The following is a 17,378-nucleotide window of genomic DNA, read 5'->3' as shown; positions in this document are numbered from 1 at the left end:
GATACTTGGGCATTTTGTCAATCACAAATTTCTTAATAATCCATCCATCCATCTTCTTCTGCTTCTCCGGGACCGGGTCACGGGGGCAGCAGCCCAAGCAGAGAAGCCCAGACCTCCCTCTCCCCAGCCACCTCCTCCAGCTTATCCGGGGGAACACCAAGGCATTCCCAGGCCAGCTGAGAGATATAATCTCTCCAGCGTGTCCTGGGTCTGCCCCAGGGCCTCCTCCCGGTGGGACATGCTTGGAAAACCTCACCCAGAAGGCATCCTTGTCAGATGCCTGAACCTCCTCAGCTGGCTCCTTTCGATGTGGAGGAGCAGCTGCTCTACTCTGAGCCCCTCCCGAATGGCCGAACTTCTCAACCTATCTCAAAGGGAGAGGCCAGCCACCCTTTGGAGGAAGCCCATTTCCGCCACTTGTATTCGCGATCTCATTCTTTCGGTCACTACCCACAGCTCGTGGACCATAGGTGAGGGTAGGGACGTAGATCGACCGGTAAATTGAGAGCTTCGCTTTTACACTCAGCTCTCTCTTCACCACAACAGACCGGTACGTCTGTCACTCTCCAGCTCCCTTCTCCCGTCACTCGTGAACAAGACCCCGAGATACTTAAACTCCTCCACTTGGGTCAGGAACTGCTTAACAAATTCTCTGTAATAATTATAATAATTATATATGAATTATTATTTAACTGTAAAATAGTCATAAGAACACTTGGGTGTAAGCCAATCACTTCATGAATGACCCAGATAACTCATGTAGTCTCTGTTAACCACTATTTAACAATATAACAGCTTCAAGATTCACAGCTTACTGCTGTACTGTCTGGTGTAGCTGAAGAGAAATGTAAAAACGTTTAAAGGTTTTGTTAACATTGACTTTATTTCAAACATTAAAAGAAAGTGACAGAGACAAGGGAACCAAAATGACAAAATGTTAACTAATTAATGCAGTACTTTATCAGTAGATTTTATATATGAGCTCATCAGTACATAAACAATTGGACAACTATTATTAATATTGGCACAATCAACCGTGTAATTAAAAGATCACCATTTCTAGAAATGATTTGTGTCAGACACTTTTTCAGGACAAAGTGCTGATTTTCTTGGTGGGTAACACAGCAGCAGGTCTGAACCTGCTCAAAGTTCTTCTGATAGACTCTCGCAGCTCTTTGTTCCTCAGACTGTAGATCATCGGGTTCAGGAAGGGAGTCAGAGCAGAGTACAGCACAGACACAATGATCCGCACCTGAAACAGAGTCAGATGTAATGCTTAATTCATCTGTTTATATACTCGAGGATGACATTGCTGGTCCATCTGGTCCTTTAGCATGAATGGTTTTTACCCAGGAGTCATGCTGCATGGCCCTTGGTAAAAACTGGCATGACTTTTTTTCCCTGGGATTTAAACCAGAAACATTATGAAAGTATCCAGCTCTGTGGTGGAAGTCATATCAACATGTTATCACAGTAATGATGCAAGTACTTTTTGGTTTGTCGTGGTTTATTGTATCCACAAGGTGATTTAACATATCACCTGGTTGTCAAGAGTGTTGGGGAGTAACAGAATACATGTACCGGCGTTATGTATTTAAAATACAAAATATGAGTAACTGTATTCTGTTACAGTTACCATTTAAATAGGTGGTAATCAGAATACAGTTACTTTGCTGAAATAAATAGAATACACAGCAATCGTTTCTGGCTTCATATATTAGGCTATCCCCTCTCTATGCCTTCTCCAATTTTGGCGATTAAACACACTTGGCGCAGGTGCATGTAGTCATATATCGCATGGCTATGAGCAGCCGGCCTGAGTTCGAGTACAATTCGCAGCAGGCCCTTTTTTCTTCTTCTTTTTAACAATTTCCATCTGGTATTAATAAAGTTTACCTGATTCTGATTGCTGGAAACCCAAACAAAACACATAATAAGAGGCTGTAATGTAAGTGTCCTGTTAATGTTGGTGGCATCAGCTTTTGGGCTGACCCAGAGCCAGCCCAACAGCCAGCAGTGCACGGGCAGGAATGCATTTCTTGGAAATTCCAACACAACCTCATAAGAAGAATGGGATGGGCGAAACTTCAGTATCTTTGATGTACTATTGCTGTGTGATATTTATTACTTTTAATGAAGGATACTCCATACCGAGCTAACATTGTTAGCTGGCGTTAGCTGAGGGTAGTTTGCAGATTGTTAGGCCTTTTCTAAATCCTCATGTACAGTGGCTTGCAAAAGTATTCGGCCCCTTGAACTTTTCCACATTTTGTCACATTACAGCCACAAACATGAATCAGTTTTATTGGAATTCCAGGTGAAAGACCAACACAAAGTGGTGCACACGTGAGAAGTGGAAACAAAATCATACATGATTCCAAACATTTTTTAGAAATAAATAACTGCAAAGTGGGGTGTGCGTAATTATTCAGCCCCTGAGTCAATACTTTGTAGAACCAGCTTTTGCTGCAGGTCCAGCTGCCAGTCTTTTAGGGTCTGTCTCTACCAGCTTTGCACATCTACAGACTGAAATCTTTGCCCATTCTTCTTTACAAAACAGCTCCAGCTCAGTCAGATTAGTGTTTGTGAACAGCAGTTTTCAGATCTTGCCACAGATTCTGGATTGGATTTAGATCTGGACTTTGACTGGGCCATCCTAACACATGGATATGTTTTGTTTTAAACCGTTCCATTGTTTCCTGGCTTTATGTTCAGGGTCGTTGTCCTGCTGGAAGGTGAACCTCCGCCCCAGTCTCAAGTCTTTTGCAGACTCCAAGAGGGTTTCTTCCAAGGTTGCCCTGTATTTGGCTTCATCCATCTTCCCATCAACTCTGACCAGCTTCCCTGTCCCTGCTGAAGAGAAGCCCCCCCAGAGCATGATGCTGCCACCACCATATCTGACAGTGGGGATGGTGTGTTCAGAGTGATGAGCAGTGTTAGTTTTCCACACATAGCGTTTTGCATTTTGGTCTCATCTGACCAGAGCAGCTTCTTCCACATGTTTGCTGTGTCCCCACATGGCTTGTGGCAAACTGCAAACAGGACTTCTTATGGTTTTCTGTTAACAATGGCTTTCTTCTTGCCACTCTTCCATAAAGGCCAACTTTGTGCAGTGCACGACTAATAGTTGTCCTATGGACAGATTCCCCCACCTGAGCTGTAGATCTCTGCAGCTCGTCCAGAGTCACCATGGGCCTCTTGGCTGCATTTCTGATCAGCGCTCTCCTTGTTCGGCCTGAGTTTAGGTGGACGGCCTTGTCTTGGTAGGTTTACAGTTGTGCCATGCTCCTTCCATTTCTGAGTGATGGATTGAACAGTGCTCTGTGGGATGTCAACCCGTTCTCACTCCCAAAGCGTAACATTTTACGCTAGGTGACAAATCGTCAACATATTACGTTTTCGGCTACCCACCACGTTCCTAAATGACGACCTCAGAAAAAGAGGAAATATGAGAACCGTCTGGACTGAACCTACACATGTTCGCTCTTATTCTTCAAATCGCTTAGAAACACGCTATTTAACATCATTAAAGTCCTGGTTAAGGTCAGGAATAAGGTTATGGTCAGGGCTAGGGATAAGGTTAGGTTTAGGGCTGGAATACAGGGCTGGAACGTCTACTCCCGCGGGAGCGTCATTGCACTGGATTCCAGCCATAACCCGCCGCGTACCATAAGAACGCCGAAGGTCTCCTTTCGCGTTCCTCAGGAACGCCGCGGGACGTGACAAAACGTCGACATGTTACGCCTCGGGAGTGAGAACGCTCTGGGGATGTTCAAGGCTTGGGAAATCTTTTTGTAGCCTAAGCCTGCTTTAAATGTCTCGATAACTTTATCCCTGACCTGTCTGGTGTGTTCTTTGGACTTCATGGTGTTGTTGCTCCCAATATTCTCTTAGACAACCTCTGAGGCCGTCACAGAGCAGCTGTATTTGTACTGACATTAGATTACACACAGGTGCACTCTGTTTAGTCATTAGCACTCATCAGGCAATGTCTATGTGCAACTGACTGCACTCAGACCAAAGGGGGTGAATAATTACGCACACCCCACTTTGCAGTTATTTATTTGTAACAAATGTTTGCAATCATGTATGATTTTCGTTCCACTTCTCACGTGTGCACCACTTTGTGTTGGTCTTTCACCTGGAAGTCCAATAAAACTGATTCATGTTTGTGGCTGTAATGTGACAAAAAAAGTTCAAGGGGGGCGAATACTTTTGCAAGCCACTGTACACGAGTCCGTACTCGTATTTTCGCGTGTCCGGACTTCGTAAGTTCACACAGGAGTCCAGACTTCCTGAGAACGCAGTGCGATCGTTCCACAATTAGAACGGCAGTGTACTTGATGACATCACAGCTTTTTACTGCCATCCCCTCTTAATTTAGCTGTGATTGATATTTGCAATGGAAATTACACATGACATAAATTATACATGATGTAGCAGATTTCTTTAAGAAAAAAATAATAATTTGAACTAATTTTAATTGAACAAATATTTAAAATATTATCTTTTTGAGCAGCCTTCAGGATCTCCACATATTAACATGGTGGTTTTAGACTGATGGATAGCATTAACAACTTGCTAGCTGCAAATAATCATGTGCAGTTCCACATGATTATTAACAGATAAAAAGAAAACATATTACTGATCCAGAAATATGTCTGTGAAGGTTCTCAGTTATCCAGGTCATCATAGTCAGAACTCAAGAAGCTTCTCAGATGAGAAGCTTTCCAAGCTTCTTAGACTGATACAGAAACAGTCTCCTATACACAATCACTGCAAAAAGTGCAGCCTTACCTAATGTCCATTTTATATTAAGATTATATTAAGATTTAATGATCTAGTTGGCATTGTAATGGCGAGTAGCCTTCAGTAATAGTAATACATCTGTAATATATCTGTAGTGGAATACACTTTAAAAGTAACTTTCCCAACACTGGCTGTTAACTCTCTGGGCTCAGCCCTAAATGAAAACACAAGTGAAACAAATGTACCTTATTTTGAGGCAATATGTCTGTGTAGGTTCTCAGTCATCCAGGTCGTGGTAGGATGACCTAGATGACTTCAAGCTTCTCAACTGAAGAAGCTTCTCAAATGAAAGGGGAATTGCCTTCAAGAAAGTTAAAGAAGTCCAGCTTTCTTTCCAAGCTCTTTAGACTTACTTTGAGCAATGTCACCAAACTCTTAATGTTACTGTTAATGTTGTTTCTTCTGACACTTTAAAACCGTTTGACGTATAGTAATGTGCAAAAGTGTTAAACCACATTTCTTTATGTTTTCCTTTAAAGTCGTCTTAACCAATAGTTCTCCAGGATTTCTGAAGGTCTTTCAAATTCCTTCTTTAGCCACTGGCTTCTTTTTTGCTCATCTCACGCTCTTATTCACACCTAGGCCAATTTAGAAACAACAAGTACCCTAACCCACTCAGGGGAGTTTACATGAAATCTTGTCCATGAGAGTCCTGGTTCTGCTGAAGAAGAAAAGGTGGAGAATAAATGTGGTTATAGCAAATATTGACAGCTCATTAGAAATGTCCAAATGCTGTTTTTGTCATTGATACTGTATTTCCATTTTGGTCTGTTTGTTTCAGTAAATCTCTGCATGTATTTCTTGTTTTCCTACCAAAAATATAAATAAATAGAGGTGGCTCAAGACCTTTACAGAGTACTGCACTGAGACATTACAGAGAAAGCAAAGCAAAGTTTTTACCTCTGATGAAAAGTTTCCCACTCGGTAGGAAATGTATACAAATGAGGCTGCTGCATAAGAGATGGACACCACAGTCAGGTGGGCAGAACATGTTCTGAGCGCCTTCAGCCTCTGAGCAACAACCATCCTGGATATGGAAAAACCAATCAAGATGTAGGAGGAGAGTATGAAGACACTTGTGGTCACCAGCGACACCATTGCAAATAAGAGAGACACAATGTTATCCAAAGAGGTGTCACTGCACACAAGCCGCCTTACAGAAGATGGGTCGCACCAGGCATGTTTCACCACATTTGGGCCACAGTAAGGCCTCTCAAAGGCAATCACAGTAACAGGAAGAGTGCAAATTGCACCGAATCCCCAGGCTCCTGCAACAAGTAGCAGTCGGACAGGCCTGGTCATGATGCTGTTGTATTGCAGAGGGTTGCAGATCGCCACGTAGCGATCGTATGCCATGACTGTGAGAATGGCACGGCCTGTAACAGTTAACTGAATGAAGAAGTACATCTGGAGGAAGCAGCCCAGGACAGAGATGGTTAAGATATCTGTCAGTAAGCCAGATAGCATGTTGGGGATGGTGGTTGTGGTGTAGACCATGTCCACAAAGGAGAGGTTGCAGAGGAAGAAGTAGAGTGGAGAGTTGAGCTTTGGATCCGTCAGTGCCTGCAGCAGGAAAGACATAGATGGTAATCGTCACATCCTCACCTCATCCTCAACTCTTTATTAGACTAAGACAATATTGATTAAACTGTTCTCTGTACCACATAGATGATGATGCTGTTTCCTCCCAGGACCATGATGTAAATCAGCAACAGGATGGAAAAAAGTATTATCTTTTTCTCATCGAGGCTTGTGAGGCCCTGGATGATAAAGAACGTGACACCACCGAGTCCCAAGGTCTCATTAACAGAACTAGATCTGTGATTGGTTGACAAAGTTGGGAAATCTGAAGGAAAAAAAGAGCTCATCAGTGTTCATCAGAGGGGTCCAAGTCCAAAAAGGTGCATTGTTTGTGCTGCTGATATGATGTATATATGATGCCACACACTCAGAAATTAAAGTACAGAAATGTACCTATAGGGGTACAATGGCTTGTCACTGGGGTGGTACCCTCTAAGGTACCGTTCTGTACCCTAAACTGTGGGTACTGATTTGTACCCTTGTAATTTGTACCTTTTACACGTCAAACCTGTACTTTAAAGGGCAAAATTGTACCCTTAGTATAAAGTACAAAAAAGAACCCTTAAAAGGAGTACAAAAATGTCTTTCTAAAGGTTCAGTATCTACACACAGATTTCCTATATTTTTCCTCTCAAGATTTGAAAAATTGAAGATACAAAGTCAAAAATACTTGTCACATTTATTACCTTCTTAAATACATTGCTTAACTGTTACATACAAACTGTTATCAACAGAGTATGTGTCATAAGCTGCAACATCAATTTCCTGTCCAGGTTTTAGCAACGTCCATTCACTATCAACTCTAACACTGTATGAATGAAAATGGTTGTCATATAACAGAGGAATGAGGATTTTTCCACAAAAGACCCACATTGTGTCAATATTAACACAACACCTGTTCTCTGTGTTTCCTATACACATGTCGTCTGAAAGATTCATATTTTTTGAAGGAAGAACAGCAGTCACTGAGTCCACAGGTTATATCAAAATTGGCATCATGGGAATGAATAAGTCCTATGTGCTGCATAAGCTTTGTCAAACTAAAGGTTCTTCTGCCACATTTGGAGCACTGATATGGCTGAGGCATGGTGGTCAATACAGAAGATTTATTTGTCTGGTGACTGTGATTGGCAGAGGCCGGTCCTCACCCTCATCTATTTTCACAATGTACTTTTGGAGAAAAATCAGGGTGTTCTTCAGATGTTTTGGATAAGCAAGGTTGAAGACAAAATACAAGCAGAAAGAAGAGATGATTCCTTCAAAAATACACGAGCTTCTGCACACTTCACTGCCATCCAACTTCACAATGTTTGGAGCGCTTCTGGAGAACACTGGTTTCCAGTCTTCATGAAGTAGCTGAACAGTTGGATAGGGGGTTTTAGGATGAACCTTTGAAGTCAAAAGAGAAGGTAGAGGAAAGCAATATATTAGTCTCTTAACAAAAGATACATTTGTTTTCCTTTTATATAGACTAAATATTTTAATACACACACCTCTCCAAGTATGACAAAGAGATCCAGTTTCTCCTTGAAGACGTATGGCAGGAATAAAAGTGCAGCCCTTGTGTCAAGATCTGCCAAAAAAACAACAAAACACAAGATCACCCATGCATTTTATCTGGCATTTCCAGTTACCTATAAAAAATTATATAAAATGGAAGCCTTGAAGTTAAAAAAAAAAAAAAAAAAAGCAAATACCCGGTAGGTCATCAGTGAGAGCCTCCTCTCTTGCATCAAGGTAGAGCTGGTAGAGTGGGGTTTTCCCTTGTGTAAGGTCAATCACCTTTGCTGCAACACATGAGAGCCCTTCACGAAATCGCTGGCTTACATTACCCGTTGTTGGTTGGATCCACCCGAGTTCGTTGCACAGCTACAAGTAAAAAATTAATTTTCAGTACAAAATAACAGTGTATGAAAATGAAATAATCTAAAGTTGATATTAATTATGTATGGTGCTGCATAATTATTTTTTTTTATAGAATTTAACAACAATACTGTAAGAAGTTACATGAACATACGAAAAAAGGAAAGAGGGACAGATGAAGAAAACAAGGTCAAGGGCAAATAAAATTTACTACTATAAACATGTTAAATGTGACAGCTATTTCCAAGTTCAATTCAGCTTTCTGACTTACACCAGTAGGCATCCCTAAGAAGGGGTACTTCTTCAACACATCCTCCACAGGCATACCATTTGCAATTTCTTTCTGCCGCCAAGCAAACGTTTACTGCACACGGTTATGAACCACCATGGTATCTGGTTGCATCTTCTGATATTGGCACTGTAAGACCTTTAAGTGGGCGTCTATGGATAATAAATCCTCTCCTTGGACGCATGGTCCCTTGAAAGAAAGCAAGAGTGAGAAGAGAAAGTCAAAACAGATTAGAAACCCAACATAAGACTAAATATACAATTAGAGCTGACACGATCTGTGCATCACAAAGAACTCGTATCGGTTAAAGTTAACCGATACCATGAACCAATATTTAAAATATGGAAACTCTGAAATAATTTCACATAAAATCTTAATTGTTAACTTGAAATTTTAGTTTTGGAGTCATATTTAAAATGTTTTTTTTTTAAAAATCTAGTTCACCCTCTTTTAGCGCCTTCTAATTAATAATATTTTGTGAGGTAGAAGTATTAGCACTGGTACTTTGTATTAGCAAGTGCTCTAATCCAAGTATTGGTATTGTTTCGGTTTGAAAAAAAAGGGGTACAGTTGCATCCCTAATCCTTAGTTTTAGATGTAATAACAGAGGCAAGAACATTTTATAGCTCAAGATGTCCCTCACACCAACCTGACAAACATTTCTCTGACTTGTTCATTGACATTTATTAGGCTGCCCTCTCCTCGTAGAACCAAACTTCTCCTTACAACGCCTCACTGCCTCACTGTCGACTAGTGGTGCCCGCTCTGATTTGAATTTACGTCTCAAAGACATATGCCATGTGTGCTTGTTGAACAGAAACATAAGTTACTGTAAAAACAATCTACACAAAATACACCCAACAAAGAATCAGTAAACATACTTCATACAAACCTACTGAGAGGCTACAGATTGTCTTACTAACAAAACAAGATTGAAAAAAGCTTCACTTTTACTTTGTAATCTTGAAGGAACCTTATGCAAATTTTAAATTTAACTTACATAACCATTTCCCTCACGATCCTTGAGGAAAGGATACTTCATTACCAGCGTCTTCACAGCTTGCACATATTCAGAATTTGTGGGATACCTGTAATATCAGAAGAAACATAAGTGTTAGAGCAACTGCTGACAAACAAACTTTATCAAGTGTCAGTTATTGTTTCTTAGTAATGTAGCATTTATTTTCAATATGACAGATTCAGCTTTTTCTAAAGCAACAAGCTAACATTACCCTGATTAACTTACATAGTATACTGTGACACAGCTTCATATAGAACTCTGATTATTGTGTGTCTGTCCCTTGGATTTTTATGGCACGGTTCTTTGTTGTCCAGTTTTAGTTGGAGATTTTTGGGAAATCTTGGAATTTCAAAAGAGGCAGGTAGTCTCAAAGTATTTTCATTGCTGTGAAAACAGTTAAGCGTTTGTTTTTATTGCATGAATTGAAGTATAAAACACTACAGTAACAATACATATTGTAGAAACAATGATCATATTAACTAAATCCTAAAAGTGCATAACGGCCAACATGTATGTTTCAGACATACTAACTTCATTATAAATAAGAAAATACCTTATTGAAGTTGACGAAGTAGATGGTTGCCAGTCTTCTGGAGAGACAGTCTGTAGAGTCAGCGTCACTGAAGATTCCTTCATCCTTGACACAAATTGGTTGAATTTAACCTGCATTTTGAAGGATCCTTGGAAAAGGTATGCAACCATAGTCTCAGTAAGACCGCAGTCAACTGTGTCACCATCAACCTCATTGTCTGCAAGATAAATGGTAGTACAAACTTTAAATTCAATGTAAGGATATTTATCACCACATTTTTACATGGGTAAAAACCATATATCACACACATTAAAACCTTTTGTACAACTTCTTTCAGTTCAAAGAAATATTCATTTAAAAAAATCAGTAAATTAAATAAAATAAAGCAAATCTTTAGAGTGAATCCTCTTGATATCCAAAGTTTTCATTTTTAAATTTAGATGTTTGTTTGGGACTACTGGACACAGGAGAGCAGAGTCTGAGCATGCTTTTGTGCCCTTTCAAGTTTGGAAGAAAAAAAAAGACTAGAATGCTGTAATTTGTTAATATTCACTACTAAGGTGACTCCTTTCTCCAGATTTCCGACAGTTTCTGCCGTCTGTTCTTTCAGACCGATTACTTATAGCGATAACACCCGCAGGACCGTATTACAAGCTCAGATTACATGCTGAAAAAGTTCCCACATTGCTTAAAACGCAACTATCAAACCCCAGCTGCGACACCCTTGTTATATTTTAAACAAGTGCGGCGTCAAGATATTTCCTTTAAACGTTATATTCAGCCGCCCATGTGTGTTGATGGCCTTGGAATGGATGTAAAAACGTGATTTTATTAAACCATTAATACACTAACGGTAAACTGCATTCAGCTACCAGGGAATCAAATTTCGCGCCGTTCCGCTGCGCAGGGGTTACCGAACCCATAGACTGTGGCCGAACCACATATATAAGTTCAAACTTATACAAATACTATGTGTACACATTTTTCATTTTTCAGAACTGTGACCTCAACTTTACACATGAAACGTTTGTAAAAACGTTTGTAAAAAGACATAATTTGAGCTAAGAGAGTGCCGAAACTAGCTAAATTGCTAATATACGTTAAGCTAGGCTAAACCAATAATTAGTAATTACGCTACATTTTTCTTTAAATAAAACTTACCTCTGAAATGCTGAGCTTCAGCTTCGGTGACATCTAAGCCCCACTCTTGTATTTTTGTTAAGAGTTCCTCGGTTGAAAGTGAACAGAGCACACCAGGACTTGCAAGTTCGTAATCCATCTCCCTCCGTTGATAAAACAAAATGGCACCTGCTGCATTTACAGAAAATTCTAGAATCCACCAGCTATTCGTTGAGTTTCTTCTTCTACTTTTTGTTTGATGTTGTGAGGATGGGCTCAACTCGCACTCCGAGTTCAGTAAGGGTGCTTTTTTGCAATTCATCCAAATAGTTATACTTTAAAAAAAAACACTCTCTTAAAAAATTTTTTAAATGCATTTTTACTTTTTTTTCTTTCAAATAAATTCATTGTTCTTAAAGCAGCTTAAAAATAAGGGGGGGGGGGGGGGGTTCAGGGAATACAAAAACAACAACAGCAATGAAAATAATAAAAAATAAAAACACTAAAATATATGCTTATATCAATACAGTTGCAAATAAATTACTGTCAAAAAGAATAAAAAACAAAAAACCTCTAATCAAAAAGAGCTTAATCAACCTGTACTTTATCTTTTGAAAGAATGGGTACAAATAAGTACTTTTCACAATTAAGGAACATGTATGTACCTTTCAGACGCTAAAAAAGGTACAGATAGTTACCCCGAGGTCCAATATTTGTCCTTAGACTGTATTAATGTCATTTTTGTACCTTGGGGCACAGTAATGTACCCCTTCCGTACCCCTATTTCTGACTGTGCAGCTGTGATGCACCCACTGGCCAGTAAAGTTCCACTAAGCATTTTTTCTATTGTCCTCAAGTTTTTTGAAAGACGTGCCATGCTTATATGATAGCAACATGCCAATTATAAAGTAACAATGCCCCAAATCACACTGTGTTTTATTCTGTTTTTCTGTGGGACCATTAACAGGGTGATCATTATGTTGAATTTATAAGACTTAAAACTATGGTGTAAGACCAAAACTCATCAAGTATGTATAAAGCTCATAAAATAACTTAATGTTAAGGTTGTTTCCTACAGACTTCAAAACTAGATTTTTCATCCAGAGGAGCGGTCTTCTGCTGACGTGGTAAAAAAAAAAAATGAAAGTGTCAGGCACTTCTGCTTTGGCTTTCCTTTTCAGAATCAGAAACTATGACCATCTTTTACACGGATATTTATATATTAAATTTATATTTAGGCAGACAATATGTTAAAAAGCCACTTTTTTTTCTCTTGGCATAACATTAAATCTAGAAGATGGACCCACCACAGTATAGTTTGTACTACTAGTATGTCTGTGACAGACATGAGAGATTGCCATTCCCACATTACATAAATTTTTAGTCCCACTAACCTCTGGCAGGAAGCTGCAGTCCATCAGTACCAGTTTTTTTCCCCATGCAGCTGGACTATTTCACAAACTTAATAAAGCATAAAAGCCCCGAACCTCAAAATCTCTCTTTTTCTTAGTGGAGAGAGTGATATGTTATGTGTGATATTGGTATAAATATTAGGTTTTTCATAGCTAAATATTCTTTTTTTTTTTTTTTTAAGCGACTGTTTGTAACATGATAGCAAGACAAATTCCTTTTTTATGCAAAAAGAAACAATAATTGTAATTCTGATTCTGTTTACTGCTGAGATGCTTTAAAATCATTCACAGTGAAGTTTTTCAGACTGGCCAAAATGTTCAAAATTCATCTACTCATATAAAAAACATGTTTCCAAAAATAAAGAAACAAGGTTCAAGCCATTTTCAGCGATGATCCCAATACTTGCCCAAGGAATTTGTCCTTGCCTTCTTCAGAGGCAAACAAAAAGTACTTTTTAGTCCTTCGATCTGGATTACCAAGATTTCTTATCTTATGAATACAGCTATGGTTAGATGATGACTTAAACCTAGGAGAGTTTGAGCCATGTTTAGCAAAAGCATTATCATTGTGGTCTTAATTACATTTTACACAGTACTTCAAAATCAGTATACTCACAGACATTATATTATTCAGTACACAACTGCACCAGGACATTAGGCGAAGGGGCCCTCTGCGTTTCTTGGTGTTTCTCTGTGTCATCCCCACCTCTCATGCCATGTGTTCCCGTGCCTTTTGTCTCCTCGTGGTTTCAGGTATCACAGTGTTTAGCGTTTTGTTTTTCAGTTTGAGTTTGCATGACGTTGGTTTTCCCATTCTAGGTTTTGGTAGCTCCCCAATCATTATTTCCTGTTTTTGTCACTGTGCAGACACTGTAAATAAAACGCTCACTCGAATCACAGCCTTCGCCTGCATTTAGGTCCTTCCTTCACAAACACCACACGACTGTTGTAGCAGCCGTGACGAGTAGGAAATAGTCAAAAATTAATTATCATAAATTTGTAAGTAATGCATTTTGGCAGGGAATGCATTTTGTGTCAAAAGCACATATTTTTGCAGAAAAAGCAGGGAGGTTTTACCACCAGCTGTGACAAGGTTTATAATTTTACTGAGATCACTTTTTCAAAACCTAACCAAGAGGTTTCAAATGACGAACCTTAATCAAATGACATACATGCAATTTAATGGATAAAAAAAAATCATACAAGTGATTTGTGGAAAACTGACATGTAACTCAAAGTTCAACATCTGCCATGAAAACAAATACACTCTTTGTTAATTGTTAATCTAGAATTTATCTAACTTTTTTAATAAACAAATAGAGTGGACTGAAGAAAAATTGTGCTCAAGGACACAACATACTGTTGTGAAATGTGGGCCAGCAACGGGAATCAGTAGATTAGTAGTCATGAGTATATCATGAACTGCTATGAGATCAGGCTGGGTTTTTTGTGAGAACGTCAAGATTTGTGGTATTTTGAGCTGTATTAAAATGATTCCTGTAAAAATAAGTTACTTGTGATCACAATGACAAGCATACCTAAACAATCACTTAACCTCCTTGAAAGTAACCACCATTTCTATTGTAAAAATCTAATTTAATCTAAAATCTAATGGTATCAGAATTATTAAATAACTTAAGCTAACAACTTACTCAAAATTGAGTCACATGAACTCCTTATAGCAAAGTAAATGAGTACCACCTATTTTAAAGTTAAATTTACTTTAAGAACCCTAAATTTTAAAATAAATGAACCCAAATAAACATCAGTGTGACTGGACTAAAACTTCAGTATGACTGTACCAAAAACCAAATTGTACTTTTGCTGTATTACTGTACCCCATAAGCAGGTACTATAACTTCAAATAATACTGTAGGTTTGGTTAAAACAATAGATTTAATCAAATAATGACATTAGTTAAAAGAAACACCACAAACACTAATAATGCAGTTGTTATATATATTTTTGAGTTGTCTGTTATTTGATCTCTTGGATTCCAACTATGGTTGTTATTTAAAGAAAAAGAAAATGTGTTATTAACATTGTGGTTAGGGTCCAGAACTGTAAAAGCACCAACAGCAATAACAGAATCAGTTTTAAATAATTTTTACCAAAAAAAACCCCAAAAACACTTCATCACCTTTAACAAGTGTTTCTGTTTTATATAAATGGCAGATTATGAAGTTTTGACTGGACATCAGTAGTTAGTTGGTGGAAAAGTAAAGACAGTAAAGTAAAGGTACAGACCTCTGGGACTTTGGAGTGGAATATCGAATGTCCACAGCTCCATCTCTTCTCACCAGACAGACGGATGAACCTCCCAACAGGTGACCAGGTAAGAAAAAATTAGCTCGATAAACGACAATGACAAGTGAAGAAAAATTTGATGTGTGCATGAAAACATTAAAAGGCTGCAGAACACAAATGAAACCCCTCCAGATTTAAAGGTTGCTTTACAAAATATGTGAGAAGGTATCACTGGCTTGTCTAAGCAGGACTGAAGTCCTCTGCTCCACATTCTGCCTTTTCTAGAAAAAACAACTATCTAATGAGTGACCAGAAAACTTTAATTAGGCTGAGTTACATCAGAGCATCAGAATTAAAAATGTAACACACAAGAACACAAAGAATACCAAAGGGACTTGTTTTAGGTACCTTTGTGGGTTTAAATGCAAAAAGCACAGAAACATAATTATCCCTGTAGCCATGGTAACAAAAACCTGCTTCAAAACACTTGCTTAACCTTCTCATTATACAAACTGTTGCTTTAAGTGTGTGTGTGTTTATTCTCAATTTGTAGGGCAATGACTTTTTACATTTTTTCTTCACCTCAGCTCAAGGCTGAAATGGCCCCCTGTACTAGATTGCCAGAGCAATCAAAGCTGACCAAAAGTCTAATTCCATGGGTTCAAAGACCTCCAGAGCTGCTCTAGTTGGCCTGCCAGTGTCTGTCCCACAGGCTAAACAAGGCTGTTAAGACTCCCCACCTGAGATTACCAACATGACAGGCATTAACAACCTTACAGCCACAGCTCTGTCCACACTAACACCCCCCCCCCCCCCACCCCAAAACAAACAAACAACAAAAACAAAACAAACAAACAAAAAAACAAATATTTAAATGAACAAAAAAGGGAACAACTCCCTTTTAACATGAAGAAACCTCTGGCAGAACCAGGCTCAGGGAGGGAACCCATCCGTCCATTCTTCTCTGCTTATCTCGGAGGCTAGAGGGGCTCGAGCCTTTCCCAGCTGTCATAGGGTGAGAGGACTATGGCAGAGGTGGGACAGACAGCTATATGCACTAACATTCACAGTTCATACTTATTGGCAATTTAGAATCATCAAGTAACCTCACATGTCTTTGGACTGTGGGAGGAAGTCAGAGTACCTGGAGAGAACCCACGCAAACACAATTATGCTAACACCACACAGAAAGGCCCTGGCCAGTTAGTGGATCTTAGGACTTAGGACATTCTTGCAGCGAGGAAACAGTGCTTGCCACCGAGCTGTCGTTCTATACTTAAAAAAAAAAGTAGGAAAGCTATGGTTACAAGGTTTGATTTAAAAAATTTCTTTACACTTTTGTTAACAACAACAATGTTGATATTTGTAAATTAAAACATTTACATTTATTTATTTATTTGAGTCCAAGCAACTAACCATTTTTGCTGGATTATGTCACATCATTTTAACAGGAATTAATTTAGCAACTGTTAAGTTGTTGAATTTCATACAAATCGTAAATGATTTGATTACATATACCATAGAAACATCAAATTATTTTGTTCAAATTATAAGTAAGACTCATGTAAATGCAATAACCAGCCAATTTCACTTTTTTGAGTGCAGTAGCTTCAAAAAGTTACAAATGCCGCCTCTGCCAAATGCTTTCAGTCACCCTGACGATACGTTATGCTAGACCTGTAAATCTAGGCTATGCTAGGCTGGCATCTTATCTTAATGACCTTGTAGTACCATATCACTTCACTCTCACACTGCAGGCCAACTTGTTGTAAAGAGTATTTAAAAGTAGAATGGGAGGCACAGCCTTCAGTTTTCAGGCCCCTCTTCTGTGGAACCAGCTTCCAGTTTGGATTCGGGAGACAGACACTATCTCTACTTTCAAGATTAGGCTTAGAGGTTTGGGGTCTTCACAAACCCCTGTTCTCTGCTGGCCATCGGGGCGGGGGGGCTGGGAGGTGTTGGCTGTCCGATTGGGATCTGGGATGTGGGGCCTCCCTGCTGCTGCGGAGCCTGGGGCGGTCCGCTTGCCTCTACCCCGTGGGAAAGGGTAACATCTCCTCGGCCTAGTTGCCGCTTCCCCCTCCAGGGGTGAGGGTACCTGGACCCGGGGTATAGAGTTTGTTTGGGGAGTGTGATTGTGTGTACAGTGTCCATGTATGTCTATCCCTACGTTGAGTGAGTGCTGAGTGTAAAGTGTAAAGTGAGCTTGTTAGTCCCCATAGGGAAATAGTTCCTCTGCATTTAACCCATTCACCCAGTGAAGCAGTGGGCAGCCACCAGTGCAGCGCCCGGGGAGCAGTGTGAAGGGACGGTACCTTGCTCAGGGGTACCTCAGGGTAGCCGTTCAGTGGAGTCGAACCCCCGACCTTCCGATCATGGGGCCACCACTCTACCTACTGAGCTATCCCTGCCCCCAGTGTTTGTATATGTGTGCATGAGGGTGGGAACGCATGTTTGTGTCTGTGTGTGCCTGTTTGTCTGTGTCTATATGTCAGGTCGGGTCTT

At 39.6% G+C, this 17,378-nt stretch overlaps 2 protein-coding genes across 4 annotated transcripts; both read right to left on the bottom strand.

Moving 5' to 3' along the window:
• Positions 1–987: 987 nt before the first annotated feature.
• On the bottom strand, positions 988–6,551 carry or6at1 (odorant receptor, family 6, subfamily AT, member 1). Its single transcript, XM_024803863.2, has 3 exons — positions 6,471–6,551; positions 5,710–6,372; positions 988–1,252 (listed from the first exon to the last, which is right to left on the bottom strand). The coding sequence occupies exons 1-3, from the start codon at positions 6,504–6,506 to the stop codon at positions 1,088–1,090; spliced, it is 864 nt and encodes a 287-aa protein (XP_024659631.2). The 5' UTR covers positions 6,507–6,551; the 3' UTR covers positions 988–1,087.
• Positions 6,552–7,050: 499 nt separating this feature from the next.
• On the bottom strand, positions 7,051–11,612 carry LOC112429768 (sterile alpha motif domain-containing protein 3-like). 3 transcript variants are annotated; one of them, XR_013100652.1, is made up of 8 exons: positions 11,257–11,612; positions 10,117–10,312; positions 9,789–9,947; positions 9,543–9,630; positions 8,525–8,731; positions 8,088–8,259; positions 7,884–7,963; positions 7,051–7,779 (listed from the first exon to the last, which is right to left on the bottom strand). XR_013100652.1 is itself a non-coding variant. In XM_076889464.1 (6 exons), the coding sequence occupies exons 1-6, from the start codon at positions 11,534–11,536 to the stop codon at positions 7,483–7,485; spliced, it is 1,113 nt and encodes a 370-aa protein (XP_076745579.1). In that variant the 5' UTR covers positions 11,537–11,601; the 3' UTR covers positions 7,051–7,482. The 3 variants fall into 3 exon arrangements, 2 of the variants coding, with proteins under 2 accessions (XP_076745579.1, XP_076745580.1); XM_076889464.1 differs by lacking the exons at positions 8,525–8,731; positions 9,789–9,947 and having other exon boundaries at positions 11,257–11,601; XM_076889465.1 differs by lacking the exons at positions 9,543–9,630; positions 9,789–9,947; positions 10,117–10,312; positions 11,257–11,612 and having other exon boundaries at positions 8,525–8,943.
• Between the last annotated feature and the right edge of the window lie 5,766 nt (positions 11,613–17,378).

This window comes from Maylandia zebra, linkage group LG10 (assembly GCF_041146795.1).
Source record: "Maylandia zebra isolate NMK-2024a linkage group LG10, Mzebra_GT3a, whole genome shotgun sequence".
Classification (NCBI taxonomy): Eukaryota; Metazoa; Chordata; class Actinopteri; order Cichliformes; family Cichlidae; genus Maylandia; species Maylandia zebra.
Note: the sequence above shows the minus strand (reverse complement) of the source record. Positions and strands in the feature narration are given on the sequence as shown.